Source organism: Opisthocomus hoazin, chromosome 9 (genome assembly GCF_030867145.1).
Source record: "Opisthocomus hoazin isolate bOpiHoa1 chromosome 9, bOpiHoa1.hap1, whole genome shotgun sequence".
In the NCBI taxonomy this organism is placed as follows: Eukaryota; Metazoa; Chordata; class Aves; order Opisthocomiformes; family Opisthocomidae; genus Opisthocomus; species Opisthocomus hoazin.
Genome location: NC_134422.1, coordinates 24,542,912 through 24,558,317, shown reverse-complemented (window position 1 = coordinate 24,558,317; position 15,406 = coordinate 24,542,912). Strand labels below are relative to the sequence as shown.

At 43.6% G+C, this 15,406-nt stretch overlaps 1 protein-coding gene across 3 annotated transcripts in view; it reads right to left on the bottom strand.

The window, feature by feature from the left end:
- Nucleotides 1–15,406, bottom strand: part of MAP3K20 (mitogen-activated protein kinase kinase kinase 20) — a 96,451-nt gene that overhangs the window by 14,197 nt on the left and 66,848 nt on the right. For 2 of the 3 annotated variants that reach the window (XM_075431196.1, XM_075431195.1), the window contains exons 12-16: nt 8,307–8,351; nt 7,342–7,372; nt 7,082–7,221; nt 5,838–5,900; nt 4,767–4,859 (exon numbers count right to left, since the gene is read on the bottom strand). In XM_075431196.1, coding sequence (XP_075287311.1) covers nt 4,767–4,859; nt 5,838–5,900; nt 7,082–7,221; nt 7,342–7,372; nt 8,307–8,351 — 372 coding nt within the window. Of the gene's footprint in view, nt 1–4,766; nt 4,860–5,837; nt 5,901–7,081; nt 7,222–7,341; nt 7,373–8,306; nt 8,352–10,341; nt 15,395–15,406 lie in introns of those variants that run through there. The other variant, XM_075431197.1, reaches the window with a different exon arrangement.

The window sequence follows — 15,406 nt, the reverse complement described above, 5'->3', positions numbered from 1 at the left end:
AAACACCCTACCACTGATCCACCTCCTTGGTGGACTACATTAACCGGTTCTTAAAGGTGCTGGTTACATTTAAATATGGCCGTGGTTTTATTTTACATCTTAGGTAATTTTTTTTCTTCCTTCACAAAGTATTTACCTCTTTAATGACTACTCATTACGAGCAAATCTATGAAAATGGTACACAAACACAGCTACTCTGATTCTTGCATTAACTACTCACCTTTAGTAGTGGAAGCATTGTGCTTTGAGATGTAATTAGCGAGGATTTAGAAGACGAGGTTTTGACATACGGTTAAATAACCCCACATTAGAAAGTCAAGGTACTTGCAAGTATCTTGCAAAGGAAGGGTCAGATAAAACCAATTCCTCTCCCAGCTTTACTTACTGGAGTGGGTTAAAATACCTGCAGAGCATGGGGAATATGTCCAACTGAAAAATTACAAAACTGGAATTTTAAATTTTAGACTTCAACACTTGCTTTAATTTTTGCCACATTTTTAATGTGAGGAATACCTCACTCAGCAAATTAAACTGCTGTTGTTATATTATATCTGTCTGAACTAGGAATTTTTTGGGGGGAAAGTAAAGAAAGGTTACATGAGAGTTGATGTAGTGCAAGGGTGGAGAGGAAGAAGCAGCAGAAATGGTCTCAAGCGCTTGTGAAACTGCATTCCAGTTACAACAACTATTTCTACACTGTTTTGTCTGGTACTGCCTGCATTTTGCCAGCCGGGTTTCTCCACATAAAGAATTGGTCACAATGTCTCTCTACAGTAGCCTTAATATTATATTCACTTTTGCACTACGCATTTAAATAATAGCATTAAAATATATCCCAATTTGGATATTCAAGGGTAGAAAATAGTTCACACAGTTAGCAGATGGTTTTGAAGAGGCTCTGCTCCTTACCTTGTCCAATGGAGAGAGAGGTAACTGGGGAAAAATAAGGCAAAATGGTGAGTCAGATTAAGGCTTTGTGTTGGGATATAGGTCAGACTGTGCCACACTTGGTAGAAAACGAAAACATTCAAAGGCATGGTGAAATCTGCCCATCTGAGGACCAAAACTAAAGAATACATCAACAGGAGACAAAAAGACTGTGAACCATCCTTCTTAAGGGCTTGGGTGATTCATCAGTGCAGAGCCAACACAGCTCAGGCACCTTTCCCTGATTGGGAAATTTTAATGAGCCACCTAGGATGAGAAAGCCATTGAAAATTCCCTCTGCGGTTCTGCGAATCAGCTCAAGCCACAATTGCCAGGGCTTGTTTTTTTACCCTCTTTGGTATCTTGGAGTTAATTGGTGTGTGGTGTCCCCCCCCCCCCCTTTTTTTTAATTTGTGGAAAAAATTCATAAAAAATGTCTAAATCTATTACCTTTCAGATCAGTGGGAATTGTGTACGGAAAGGTCATTAAAAGGAAGTGAATGGAAGTAACCACATAACTCAAACTACAAGAGTTGGAAAAGAAACCTTTAAAAACCAGGTTAGCTTTGCAGCGCTCACTCCTGATGCATTCGGAGAGCACAAAGGTCAACTGAGCTTTCATCACCTCCAAAGATGCAGCTAAAAAGGGAAGGAAACTATAATGAAATGACTGCATCTGTCAGCTGGTGCAGACCAACATAATCCCACTAGAAGATGCCGTTTAAATCAGGTAACAAATCTGAGGCTGGTAAAGTTGCGTACTGAGAAGTCAATGTTTCATTCAGCGTACAGACAAGGCTGAACATTCAAATGCCGTCCTGAAGTACATTCATCAGGGTCCTCGCTAAAAGGCACCGCCGTTCCTAAGGCCGTCAAGTTTCTGCCTGCTTATGGAGAAGATGCACTGGCTGTGCCGATGGGGCTCGGTGCAGTGCCAGGGAGAGGACACCTGTGCCCCGAGGAACCACCTTCACACCTGAGATGGTGCTCTGCTCTGACCAGCCAAATGCATCTGAATTAACCTGTGCCCCTCCAATAGTTTCTGGGTCCTGGACCAGCTCATCCAGTACTTCCATGCCCTGTGGCACTGTGGTTTGTCACCCCACAAGCCGAGGCCGCACCCACAGCAGAGCTTCAGTTCAGATCCAGGAGCGTGCTCTTGTCCCACGTGTCCATCCTGTCCCATGCTCTGGCAGAGCCATCTCCGAGTGCATGGACAGGCTTGCTTCCAGGTGCAACTACACCAGTAACTAATGGGAACTCAGCCCAGGAGACCAGCACAGAGCCAGCCTGGGGTAAAACCTCCCAGCGCAACCTGGTCCCTTGTGCAGAGCCCTTCCTGCCGCGCTCACCAGCTCCCAGCTGAGCCTAACAACCTTCCGTGATGTCCACAGGTCTAGCAGTCTACACATCACCCGGGGAATGCACATTCTCAACTCATAACCCAGATTTGAGCTTATTGCCTCTTTTTCCTCATGGCTAAAACAGGACAAAAGCTTCTTAGCTAGGCAGCGGTTATAGGGACTGATTAGGGTAAAGTTCCTTTGAGAAATTTATTTTTAAACTGATGTAGGCCAGCTTTTTAGCTATAAAGATGGTGGAAGGTACGATCCAAAGTGCTTCTGCTGACCCAGTTTTACAGGAACAGGCACCACTCTTTTACAAAAATGGGACAGTAAAAGAAGCCTAAATTCTTCGATCCTGGTTTACCCAGTATCTCCAGCTCATTTTGGAACAAGTCTGGATGGCAGCAGTAGCTGGCTTAAAGCAGCCTCTAGGGGAGCTAGAAGATTGTATCCAGGGATTTTCAAAGAGGCAAGCCAGCCAAATTTTCCATATAGCGTGTACCACACCAGTCTTTGTTAGTGTTATGTTTAATGCAAATTACCTTGCTCTCGCTGGCCCTTGCATCCTGCCCGAAAGCTCAGTCGATCTACTCCTTCCAGTCCACTCTTTAAAACTGGCTTAGCTGCAACATCTTTAAAGGCAGGGATGAGTTAATGAGCAGATCCCGGACAGAAGTTTCCAGCCCAGACAAACCCAAGTGACAGACTGCACATTCCCTGGAAGGGCACAGGGACACGGGTGCCGCGGCGGGGCGGATGCCGGGGCAGGCATGCCTGGCACGCGCCCACGGATGCAGGGGAATGGCTTCCTCAGGAAGGGGCCCGACAGCATACAGAGCAGAGAGGACCAACCGGGAGGTCACGGAGGAGGCAGGACCGAAGAAAAACGGGTTCTGAGCTAGCACGTCAGAAACCTGCAATGGTTGTGTCGGCACTATGCAGGCCCATTGACCTAGCCCCATTCTCCTGCAACAATTCAGCTTCCGTCCCATAGACTTTGGCACACTGTCTCATCTGCAAATCTTGCCGTCACGACTAAACCGCCCACTTGTCCTCTAACTTAGTAGGCATTAGTGCAACACGAATTTCTCTCCAACACTCGGGAGGTCTATTCACTCCTTCTCTTGCTCTTTCCCAGAGGAGGCTGCCCACCTCCCTGCACTACAGCTCACAAACCACATTGGAAATGGAAGGGAGATATGAACTATTTTATGGACTTTTAGTTCCTTGTAGAGTAGCACATGGGAGAGAAAGATGCACACCTACAAAAAAGCAGCTTACAGGAGCTACATGCATTCAAGAACGCTGAGGCAGTCTAAGTAATTCACATAGCCATAGAGAAGATTTTAATAGAAAAAAAAAGCCCTTACGATAAAAGAAACAAGCAAAAAAAAGGAAATCTCCAGATAAAAAGCTTTTTCAAATTGATGAAATTATTTCAGTATGAGTTTAAGTTCCTACTAAGTACAAACCTAAATGCTTTCTCTGCAAGCACCACCAAGTACAGAAATCAAGAGACTTCTGCAAACAATATGCCCTGAAAGCAAAGCAGCCAGATAACACAAGATGAAAGTCAGCCACCCACAAGTTTAGGGTGGACACACAATGCAGGTTTGTCAAACACAAAAGGAAACAAATCCTGCTGTCACCACCCCTGACTCTAACTCAGAAATGCTTTGCACACCATTTCCACATAGATGATTAATTCTAAAACCCTTGAACTCACATGGCAGAATGGATAAAGAAAACAAGCAGCACAGGACAAACCTCACTCTCGAGAAAAGACAACGTGGTGGAGATGCTTTGCTGGAACATCTGGAGGCACCAACACTCCTGTTACACAGGGTGTAACAAGATCCTTGAACCAGCTGAGGTTTGATTAGGAAGTGGCATGCTGGCAATTGCCTTTTTACCAGCCGTTGCACAGTAGTTTTGCCATCTGCAATGTCCTGCACCTAAGCCTCCCTCCTTCCCCAGCACCATGAGTGAACACAGTCACCACCAGGACCAGTCCCGTCCCCCCCAGCCGGCAGCCGTGCATACCAAGTATTTTCCAAACTCCTCTGGGCTGCATAAAAAGCCACCACCTTTCCGCCAAGACCACAGTACCAGTCTATCCACTAACATCAGGCGTACGGCACTGCTCGACTGTGAATAGGTTTTTTTGCATAAATGGATTGTTAGTTATTTCACATCCATTGAGATAAAAGGAACAAAGTGAAAGCCAAAATTACAAAAATTACGGTTAAAAAATTGTTCATGAGGAAACACAAGCTTTCAGTCAAAGCTTTCCATGCCACTCTCTTCTTCCTCGCCTGCTCTGGGGTGCAGTTACCCATCACCAACGCAGCCCCATTTGCCACCTTGACATTTTGTCAGCACTTTCCAAAACAAGAGGATTCTCACAGCAAATTATCTTTTTGTGTCCAGAAGATATTGGACCCTCTGGGTAGTGACTGTTAACCATTAACCCATCTAACGCTCCCAGCTTACCTTTGGACCATTTCCCGGCTTCAGGTGATAACCAAAAACGAGTTCAAGATTCACTACTTTCTCTACGTTTTCTTCAGCTCCACCTGCAGAATCCTGCCAAAAAAAAGGCAAGATGAGACTTCACATCTGCCACAACCCCCGGGGAGACAGCGGCAAGGCTTTGGTGGCAGCAGGGATTTGCCTTTCAGACGCTGCAAGTCTGGCAGGCGGCAGGAAGGAGCCATCACCCTGCCCGACCATGCCGCTCCGAAAGGTCAGGGCTTCCGCACGGGTTTACGGTGCACAGTGGATGGCACCTGGGAGACGCCACGCGATTGCTCAAAAGTTGCACGGTGCCGCTGTGAGCATCGTGGCAGCCACTGCCACTGGAACTGCAGCCGGCACAGCACGGTGGCAAAGCGCCAACTTTCATTTTCCCCTTCGGGGAACAAAGTTTCACTGTATGTAAATTCACTTTAAGTAGATTTCGCTTACAGCTGTGCAATAAATTATGACTAAAAAAGCTACCTCAGGCTTTGGGGTCTAGAACTGCTTGATTAACTCACTGAATTAAATCAGGCAAATATCTGCTCTGGCAACCCCAAGGTTCCCACTCTTTTGCATGGCTCTTGTTACTGATATCAGAAAACCAACAGGTTAACACAAGGGTGACCAGATGTTGTAAACCATCCTTGGCTCCTGTAACGTTAACAAACCGAGGAATGACAGGCTAATTCTGGGCCAGGGGTCTGCCCTTCTTCAGTGGACCAGTCAGTGGCACCAGTTCGGAAGAACGGCTTTTGAGATAGTATCTGATTAACGACAGCAAAGGAATCGCAACCAGTAGTCTTTTAATTTAATACTACCAGTTCCACGATAAAATCTGAAAAGCCTCCTTGAAAACAACTTTTATTATGCTACTACTTGTTCCAATGTGGCCCATCACGGCTGCTGCCCCTCCGCATTTGTCACAGCCGTCAGCAGGAACTGCCGCTTCACCCTCCCGCCAACGGCAGGAACGTTGAGACACGAGAACAGCACAATGTCCATACCAACACAAGGAGCATTTCTTACACAAACAATGAGACTTGCCTTAATTAATGGTGGAAAATGAAACAGATTTAGGTAGTCATGGGTTAACTTCTCAATAGCAGTCTAGAAAAAAAAAAAATCAACAAAATCAGATGCCAGTTTTTCAGTACCTCACACTGCAAATACCAGCAGAAAAAACAGCGCAACTGTTTTCCACCATGGCTACACTCGGGCATGTGAGCAGGGTTTAAAATACTGCCCTGTTCTGGAAACTGTCGTGGTAGATCAGCCCCATTTCGCATTCAGAATCAGATCGGCTTAATCAGAGAAAGAGATGTTTGGGGGGTTGTTCTGGTTGTTTTTATTTACGCTCAATCAACCCAGGAAGCTGAAATATTTCATTTTGGGCATTATTGACTTTATTAAGTTTCAATAATTTTCCCTGTAGGAAATGTAAATTAAATATATCAGTAATGGTGTGTGGCATGGAAAAAAAGGCTGATGAGCAAAAGGGGAATAAATCTGTGTGACTTATTAAGCTGAATTTGCAGGACTAGCAATTAGGATACAAGTATCTCTCTACTAGCAAATTGTGGTATAAAATCATTGAGACCCAACAGAATTATAGAGGCTGCTTTTAGAGAAATCCTTTTCCAACGCTGACTGCCAGTAAACAACTCTCTCCTGTGGCTACAGTATTAATCTTGTTACTGCAGTCATGATCACGTTTTCCAGGTCATCATTTTCTTAACTCTTTACAAATACTAGATACTTAAAACGCTGTGAAAGAAAGCTTTAAGGGCAAAGCAACCTGGCCGTCAACCAGCGTTAAAGTTGTCTGCTGGCGTTTTGTAAGTGAAACTATGTTTTAAGCTATAGAGGAGATGTGGAAGCTGAGAAGTTCAGAGATTTCCGTGCAAGTAACTGTTCTCATATCTGGTCCTCCCTCAGCTGAAGAGAAATCTTCGGGGAGAACTCTCGCTGAAGATATCCACCACTTTCTGCCTGGAGAGCGGCCCTCCTAGATGACTCTTTAGCAGTACTGACACTCCGGCCCACAGGAAAACCGTGAACGGCAGAAGAGTGTAAAGATCACAGCACGTTTTCATGCCTCATAAAATGCTCAGGTTGCTTTGGGTTCTACATCCACAACAACCTGTAACTCTGGGGGGGTTTTACGCCAAATATGTTCTCTGTTTAGCTTTATAACTGTTTTTGTTGTTAATACTACTGAAAACCTGTAGACTCCTTCTTAACATTCACACTATAACCTATTGCAACGTTCAATATATGCTGCTAATTACCTTTAAATGGATGATGTGTCCTCTGGAAACAATTCCCATGTCCTTTAAATCCTCTTCTTCTAGAAGAAGCAATCGTTTCCCAGTGATATGATGTTCCTTAAACAGGCTAGCATATACACTCATTTCACCAGAAGCATCGCCTTAAAATAAGAGAGGTTATTCAGAAATCCATAGTGTGCTTTACTGGGGGGAGAAAAAGATGAGCAAATGTACATATATTCATAAATGTGAATATGAAGGTACATACGAATAGCTTTTACCTTTCCTAGTAAGTTGTTGCATCCAGAAAAACTGCAAAAAAGAGGAATCGGTCTTGAAGTTCACAGTATCAAAATCTTGTATTACAGGTATTTGGAGTTTGCAAGGAATAATTGTTTTTAAAAACAAAATATAAAAATATTTTTAACTTTGGGTTAAAGGACTTAAAATTCACCAATGAAGTGATTACTTTTATTTGGCTTTTTAAAACTGCCTTCTATTTTACAGCCACCTTCCTCAGTTGATCGTTATGAAGAACAACAGAAATGACCAAAGCAGAAGCCTTGCCATCTGTCACACGCTAAAAGGGCTAAGTTAGGGAGCCAGAGCTATTAATGGCTTTTGCACTGGCTTCCCAGTCAGTCCTTCAGTTAAAAGCTAAACAACCCCACGATACACAACACACAAGGAGGGTGCTAGATGGGACATTAAAATCACTATGACACATCACTATGATACAAAGAAATCATTAATGTTTCTTGTTTAGCCTTTTAACTGAATAAAAAGGTAGAGAAGACCCAATGCCATTATTCTATATGAAAGAGAGATTCCACGCCCCTTAAAAAACCCTTAACTTCCAGTTAATTGCCTTTCTGATGGCACACAGTGCGATAAAACCTTCGAATGCCATTTGTCCTGTTGAGGACAGGCCTTGCTTCGACAGGTCTTGGGGCACTTCCATGTTCCTCCAACAATCACTCAGGAATTCCTTCCTGGCTGCTGACACCTCCCAGCACAAATTATTTTCTGGACACTGGCTAATGTGGCTGTTTTATGAAGGTCGCTCGAGTCCTTCATTTACTCACTGTCATTTTAAAGCCTTTCTGGGACACAAGTTTCACCAAACAAATAGCAGTAAAATCTCACCCAGATGTTCTGACCCTGCCTTCCCTCCCTCTGTACCCACTGTAATTTGTTAGACAGCTCCACCAGCGCAACACTGGCCACATTAACACAAAATACTCACCACATCTTCTTCGGTCCATGCACAAATATCAAAGGAGGGCAGCAACTGTGTGAGAGATATGAATTGAAAAGAAAACCATCTGACCATTTTTCTCCCCTCCACCCCAATTTTAGTCCGGCGGCCAATTTTATTCGGTTCCTTTTCTCCTGCAAAGGGCAGGACTCTCGGCTGCGACTCTCATACTGACACACTAAACCATTGGATTCACACTGACCACGGGCTGGCTCCAACAGCACAGTGGCAGTGCTAAATCGATCCCATCGCTTTATGCAGATAAAATTATCAGATCTCTGATAGACACAGTTTAGGAAGAAGTTAACAGATCGATGGCGAGGGACTCTCTAGCTGCCTCTCCTCTTGGCTCCGACACTATGCAAGGGCTTTTGCTTTTGCTACGGCTTTGGTACCACCTGATTTCTCCAATAACGCCGTGACTATGATTTTCACCCAAATGATGGGTATTTTGGGCAGAAGGAAAGCAAACTCTCACTAGACAGCAGTGAGGGCAGAATGTGGAGTGGGGCCGCTGCGGCTAGTCCTCCTCTAGAGACAAGTCCCTCCTGGTTTCTGCCAACGCCTCGTAACTGCTCCCCTGATGCCGGGGCAGTGCAGCAGGTCCCCCCCCGCCTCCGGCACCATGGCCCACGCAGGGCACGCTGTGCCGCACACAGGGTGCTGCGAGCTCGCAAAGCACAAGGGAACCACGGAGGATGCACAGGAGAATGGCTGCGTTATTCTGGGACGTTTTGAAAACTAACACAGAAGATGTCACTGTAACACCGATCGCCATTTTACTCATTCAAGCATATGGTACCCCAAGCTTCACCTTCTTGACATTTTTATCTGGTTAAAGGGTTAACAGTAATTGGCATGTATGTATTTGGACTGTCAGTGTCTCCCACAGGCTCAACACCACGATATAGCTGCAAACTTATCCAACGTACATAAGTGACTGATGAGAGACCTGGCTTGGCTACCCTCCAGCCCCCCAGGCTTTGTGACCTCCAAAACCCTGCCGCCCACCAGCTACCCAGCCCCATGCACAGCCGAACAAGCCCCCCAGCCCTGGCAGGCCCTCGCCTCTGCCTGCCTCCAGCTGCATGCCGAGCCCCAGGCAGAGTCGCCCACGATGTGGCTCCAACGGCACGAGCCTAACATAATCCACCCGTGACTTTCAACCACCTCTGTAAACACCTTTTGCAGCTTCCATGTGAAACTCCCATTGAAGGACTTGTGACTGCCCGGCACCCCTTGATTTCTGCCTCCAGATCCATGCCTTCTGCTGCCCACCCCACTTTGAGGACTCTTCAGACCCTCTTCCTCCTCCTCCACCAATGTCTTGGTCAAACCTTGCTGGGCACAAACCACCCACGAGAGCAGCTGAAGCCACCTCTACAAGGAGGACCTAGCGGGCCCTCTGACCCAACCCTTTGCCCACCGCTTCCCAGAGAGGACTGAGCTAAAGGCATCAGGGGGAAGCAGCGGAAGGGAAGATGTGTCTGCCAGAGCAAGAGACCTTCCTCAGTTTTCCTCTCTACGACACCACACTTCTAGCCGATCTTCTCAACCCACCTGCTGTTGAGTTGGCATTCCCTGTGCTAACAGCTACCCACAGCCCAGCGGGACGCAGTGGGGCACAAGCAGTGCTGGGGACAACACCTGAGCACAAGGGAGGGCAAGCTGCAACCTCAAGCGTCCTTAGGAAGGCAGCGGGCCATGCCTTTCGTCGGCGCTTACAGGCAAACCGGCCGGCGTGGCGGGAGCAGCCTGGCACAGTAATGTGTACAACTGAATCCTTCACTGCAGAAGTCCAAAACTGCATTTTTAGTTGCACAATGGATTTTTTCAGCTTTTTCCATGTTTAAATATAACCAGTGGCAGAGTATGCTCTGTATTATTTCTTTTTTTTTTTTTTTTTAAGATGGAAGAATAAAGGAGAAATGTCACACAGTGAGTAAAACAAAACGTGACTTAAATGAGCAGACATTAAGGAACCTCTTGAAACACCAGCATTTCACACAGGGACACAGATGCATAAAATTTACTGTCAAAATGTTTATTGCAAAATAGAAGTTTGGAACAAAGAGAAGCAAAGGAAAAAGTTCACATCAAAAGAAAGTTTATGACACCGATTGAGGAAACTGAATACATTGCATGATTTCTTTTTGTTTCTTTGCTTTGGTTTTACACTGGAAAATCAAATCCACCGTGTGAATAAAACAAGACATCATATGTCAAGTGCAATAAGGAGAATTAACTGACGCTGCAAGGTTTTACCACACAGAAGTGTAACATCGCATGTTCCACACAAATGATATATTCAGTTTACAGCACAAGAGTTTTGGCACAGGCATTGCGCTCAGCTTTGTTTTTTCAGAAGGGAAAATCAAGTTTTCTAACACTGTGAAAATATTTTCTATTCAAATTTCATCGGTTCACACTTGAAGTGTAAGTACCATTGACTCCTACTATTCAGTACAAAACTTCTTCAGTAGTGCAAAAGCAAGAAATGCAGTGGACTATATCTGACTTTAAGAGGAATATGAATATTTAGCACACAATATAAAATGTTTAAAGAAGGTTGTTGGTTCTACAGTTTTAAAATTAAATCTTCACACATCAGAAATCTGTGCAGATTTTACAGTGTACACTAAGTTGAAGTCTGGGGGAAAAGGAAAATGTGTCTCTCCTCCAGATTCCAACCAGTGCATTTTAAAGGCTGTGAAAATTACTAAATGAACTTATTTTTCTACCTGAACACTCTACCTAGGACTGTAGTTAAAACCTCTGTCAAGTTAGAGGTCTTATTAAAAACCTGTAAAAGCTGCCTGACTACAGAAAAAGGAACTACAGTACTAAAGACACACAGTAACGCCGCTGAATACTTAACAGCTATATGCACTCTACGGATTTACTGCTACTGCTGATAGCAATAGAAATCATCACTGCATCAAGTATTTAACTCAGAGTAACCACTCTAGAACCCAGAAGGAAAGGGGCTCAACATCTAACGAAACCACTGGAACGATAAACAAATGACAAGTCAAGAACATGACTGGGTGAGAAGGAGCTGCACCGGACCTTCACCTCCTGGAAGCCCTTCCCATCCAGAGGGGACAAGCTCCACGTCAGGCAGCACACAACCGGCTGGAGACGCGGCACACCTGCACACCGTACCTCGGGACGCTTGCCACTCCAAGGAATTAGTGGTGTGCTTGTCACAAAAATGACTAGATCAAAAGTCTTCCTCTGTTAATTGCCCCTTCCATTTCTGCCCCACTGCTGAAGGAAAGGGAGTTGGGAGCTGGATGTCCTTTCTTGGTCCCAGCTCGCGCTGCATCTTTAGACAAGCCAAAAGCCGACCCTCACCATTCTTGTCTCGGGCCATTTACCCATCTAGGTCAATGCTGGCAATACAACAGCCTGGTAAAAATGAGAAGTTCAGGCCTGGTTTTCACCTTTCCCCTCTGTCAAATGCAGCAATATTATTTACTGCAGATACCTCCAGTGCTTCATGGAAGGTAAAGAAAACTGGGATCCCAAAAGGCCTGGTGGGGACTAGGGAGCCAAGAGGTGTACAAGGCATGGGAAAGCTTTTGGTGGCTTTGTTCACAGGCCAGAGCAAACCTTCTGGGTTTGGTCAATGCTTTCATAAGCTGACACACTATGTGGCTGTGGACTGTTGTGGAGATCTATATGCCCTGGTGACGGTACAGGTAGAAGACAGAGTGGGCTGCACTGCAGAGCAAAATCAGGTCTGGAAGATGAAACACTCTGACCTCCTCCAACCAACATATCTGCCCACCAGAGCCACTTTCAAAATTTTTATCTAGTGAGAATCATATCACAGGCAGAAACAAAACACAGCTTGATTCTCACATACGAGTTTTGGCTTTTAAACTGGGGACATCTGGTATGAAAGTCTTCACAGGAAAGTAAAAATGCAATCAATACCGTTATTTTTTTAATAAGCATAGTGTTATATTCAGGATATTGGCTATCTCAAGGGAACTGCATCAGAAGAGTCTGTCGTACATTATCACCTTCCCTGTAATTCAGAGACCACCACTGTTACTTGGAACAGACAGGTGAGTTTTAAAAGAGTTTGATTTCTTTCCATCATATAGCTTACATTTGCTTTGACAAATAATATATGGGGAAAGAAAGTGGAAGGTGGAAAAAATCCATCTTTGTTTCATAAAAAATACTGGAACTAATTAGGTAGTGGAAATTCCTATGAGCATGCTACCAAATTCTGATGACATTTTGTTGAAGTAAGTTACACACCTGGGTAAGCACAAAGACCTTGAAGACAGACTTAAACCTTGTGATTTGGCAACTATGAAACCCTGTGTCACACTGCTTAAGGACTATTTTTACTTCTGTAAAGATTAAGGAGTGGATTTACAAATTCAGTTAAAACGCATGTAAATATAAATGTGCATGAAGTGCTCTGAGATTGTCAGATGCTAAAAAAGTGCAAAACATCAATGCTAGGGACAGATTTCTTTGTTTTTTTTGAATAATAAATGTACCGAACCAAATTTCACTTTCAGTTAAAGCTGTACAACCCTACACTGCTTATGTGGTACAGTAATTTATGCACAATGACACACATCTTAAGATCTAAATTGCACATATTAGATTACACAAATTGATCACAATTTCCTGGGTGCAAAGTGGCAGTTACAAAAACAGTGTCATTGCTGTGGGTGTTAGCAGATGTAGACTTACAAAAATAGTATAAATCCGCGCTGGAAACAGCCTATTTGCTCTTATTTGTGTTAAATTATTTGTCCTTCAATGTCCCTTTTTCTCCCTAAAATCAGGTTGCTTTGATGGACCTAAGAAACCATCCCTACCCGTGCCGAAGGAGCAAGTTTCTCCATGGGATACTCCATAAACTTATTACATCATTTAAATGACAATTCTGTCACGAGAAAAGCTTCCTGATACAAGAGGATTAACTTAAAGCCAATGGATTTGCAACTGTTAGGAAGAAGGCGGAACGTGGAATGACATCCTACAGAAATTAAGCAACTTGGAGGGTCTAATTCTGTGCAAACTGAGTGGACTAGGCTAGCTCGCAGCACAGCACTTGCTGGCTTGCAGGTTATCAAACCAGTGCTGATGCTTAAAGATAAACAATTCTCTCTCACAACCTGAAGAGGTGCCCACTCATCACCCTAGTAAAACTCCTTCAAAGAACTTTCTCTTTTGTTGAGCAAACACGTAATGATTTCAAGCCTGCTGTTATCTAATGTATCCATTTTTCTCTAAGCTATCTACAAAAACACTCACCATAATATGTAGGTTAGAGCTGTGTAACAGGCAAGCCTATAATTAAAGCAGCCACTCAAAAACAGAAGTTTTCACAAAAGAAACCCCTCCAGTAATTGAAAACGGAATTTTGATAGTTTATTCCCACTACAGCTGAACTAGACAGTAGTGTTTTTCTTTTGAAATGCTGCCCTTCTTCCTTGGGCAAATATTTTACAACATCTTCCTTTCTAACCTGCATTTGTGTTTGCACTAGTTTCCCTCCCTCCTTCTGCATCACCACTAAAGGGGTCATCAGGAGAAACGTACTGGCTGCTCTCAACACAAGTGCCTGGCAGGCAATTATTGCAGCAGACTGTTACACAATGAGTTTTCCGGTAAGTCATAACAGTAGTGGCAAGACTTTAAAAGTGGTTTAGCTGCAAAAAACATGTACGCAGAGATTAGTAAATATTCCTCATGTTACCGCTGTCACGGAGAATTTCACATAAGCCACAGTAGCAGGGCCTAAGCTGAAATGTCATTGCAGCTTCTCTTTGTCCATTCATCAGGGTAGCACACACAGTTTAGGAGATGCAACAGAATCAGAATTTACTAACACCGATTTTTCTCTCAGGTACAAGAATAAGTCCATCAAAGTTAATGAGGCTTCCTGGATTTACATCAACATAACTGAAAATTAGCTTCTAGATCACAATATCTGATAATAGATGCAGAGGTCTGATTGCAGTTTGCTTTGCTAGAGTGAATTATATACACATGAACACACACGTGAGGGGAAAAAAGAACATTTATACAAATCATCTACTAATAGGGATTATCTGGATTCTGCTTCTATTCAGTTTTTAAACTGTGTATTTAACTAACCCCTCTCTTCCCCTCAACCAAGCTTCTCTCTTTCTAGAAACGTGACTTCCCATAATGCCGCCTTGAAAAAGGCTTTAAATTAGAAACACAGCAAACCCCTTCACTGCAACAGTAAGAAAGAATGGATTGTAGAGAACAGCAAATCTGGAAGTGCAAGTATATTCATACCATTCACAATTAAAGGGTAAGGGAAATGACAAAAAACACAAAAAACTGAAGTACATTAATGGCATTAAAGGCATTGAGGTTTCCCCCAGTGTTTTCAGATCTTAAGTTTATCAAGCCATAGTTTCTGTAATCAGGCATCAAGAATTATCACAGTTCTTACAATAATCATATTCTCAATTAGTCTGGAAAGTTTAGTTCCAAATTTCATCAAAGCAGAAATAAGTCAGTACAATCTAAACAAAAACAACATGTCTTTCTACACACAAACATGCTCAGCCTGGAAAACGTTGTTTTTTTTTTTCTTTTACAGGATTTAAACAGACCAAACTGACAGGATTCTTGTTCTGAAACTTTATTGTTTTGCTTCGCTAAAACCGATTTCAAGGTTAATTCTATAACTGATTTCATTCGCTGCTATCATCTGTGTCATCAAAATCATCATCATCATCATCGTCATCTGACCAGTCGAATTCACTGAAACCCAAAGCCATGTTGATTTTCTTCCCCTTTCTCATAGAGGTGGTTTTAGAAGAATTCTTTTTGGCTTGCATGTTTATCTGCATTCCAGAATGCAGGACAGATCCTGCTTGGTTCAGAGAGAAGATATCCCCAAAGCCCGTCATCATCAAGGCCTTCAGACTTTGGTTCATGCCAGCTACCTCCCCGTTACTTGTTGCTGTGATCTGACATGACATCTCTGCACTGTTTGACTCCTCTGTTTTAGATTCAAAGTAAGACTCCTCAGACATTCTTGCAGCAAGAGGTAAGAAAAACTATTTAAAGGA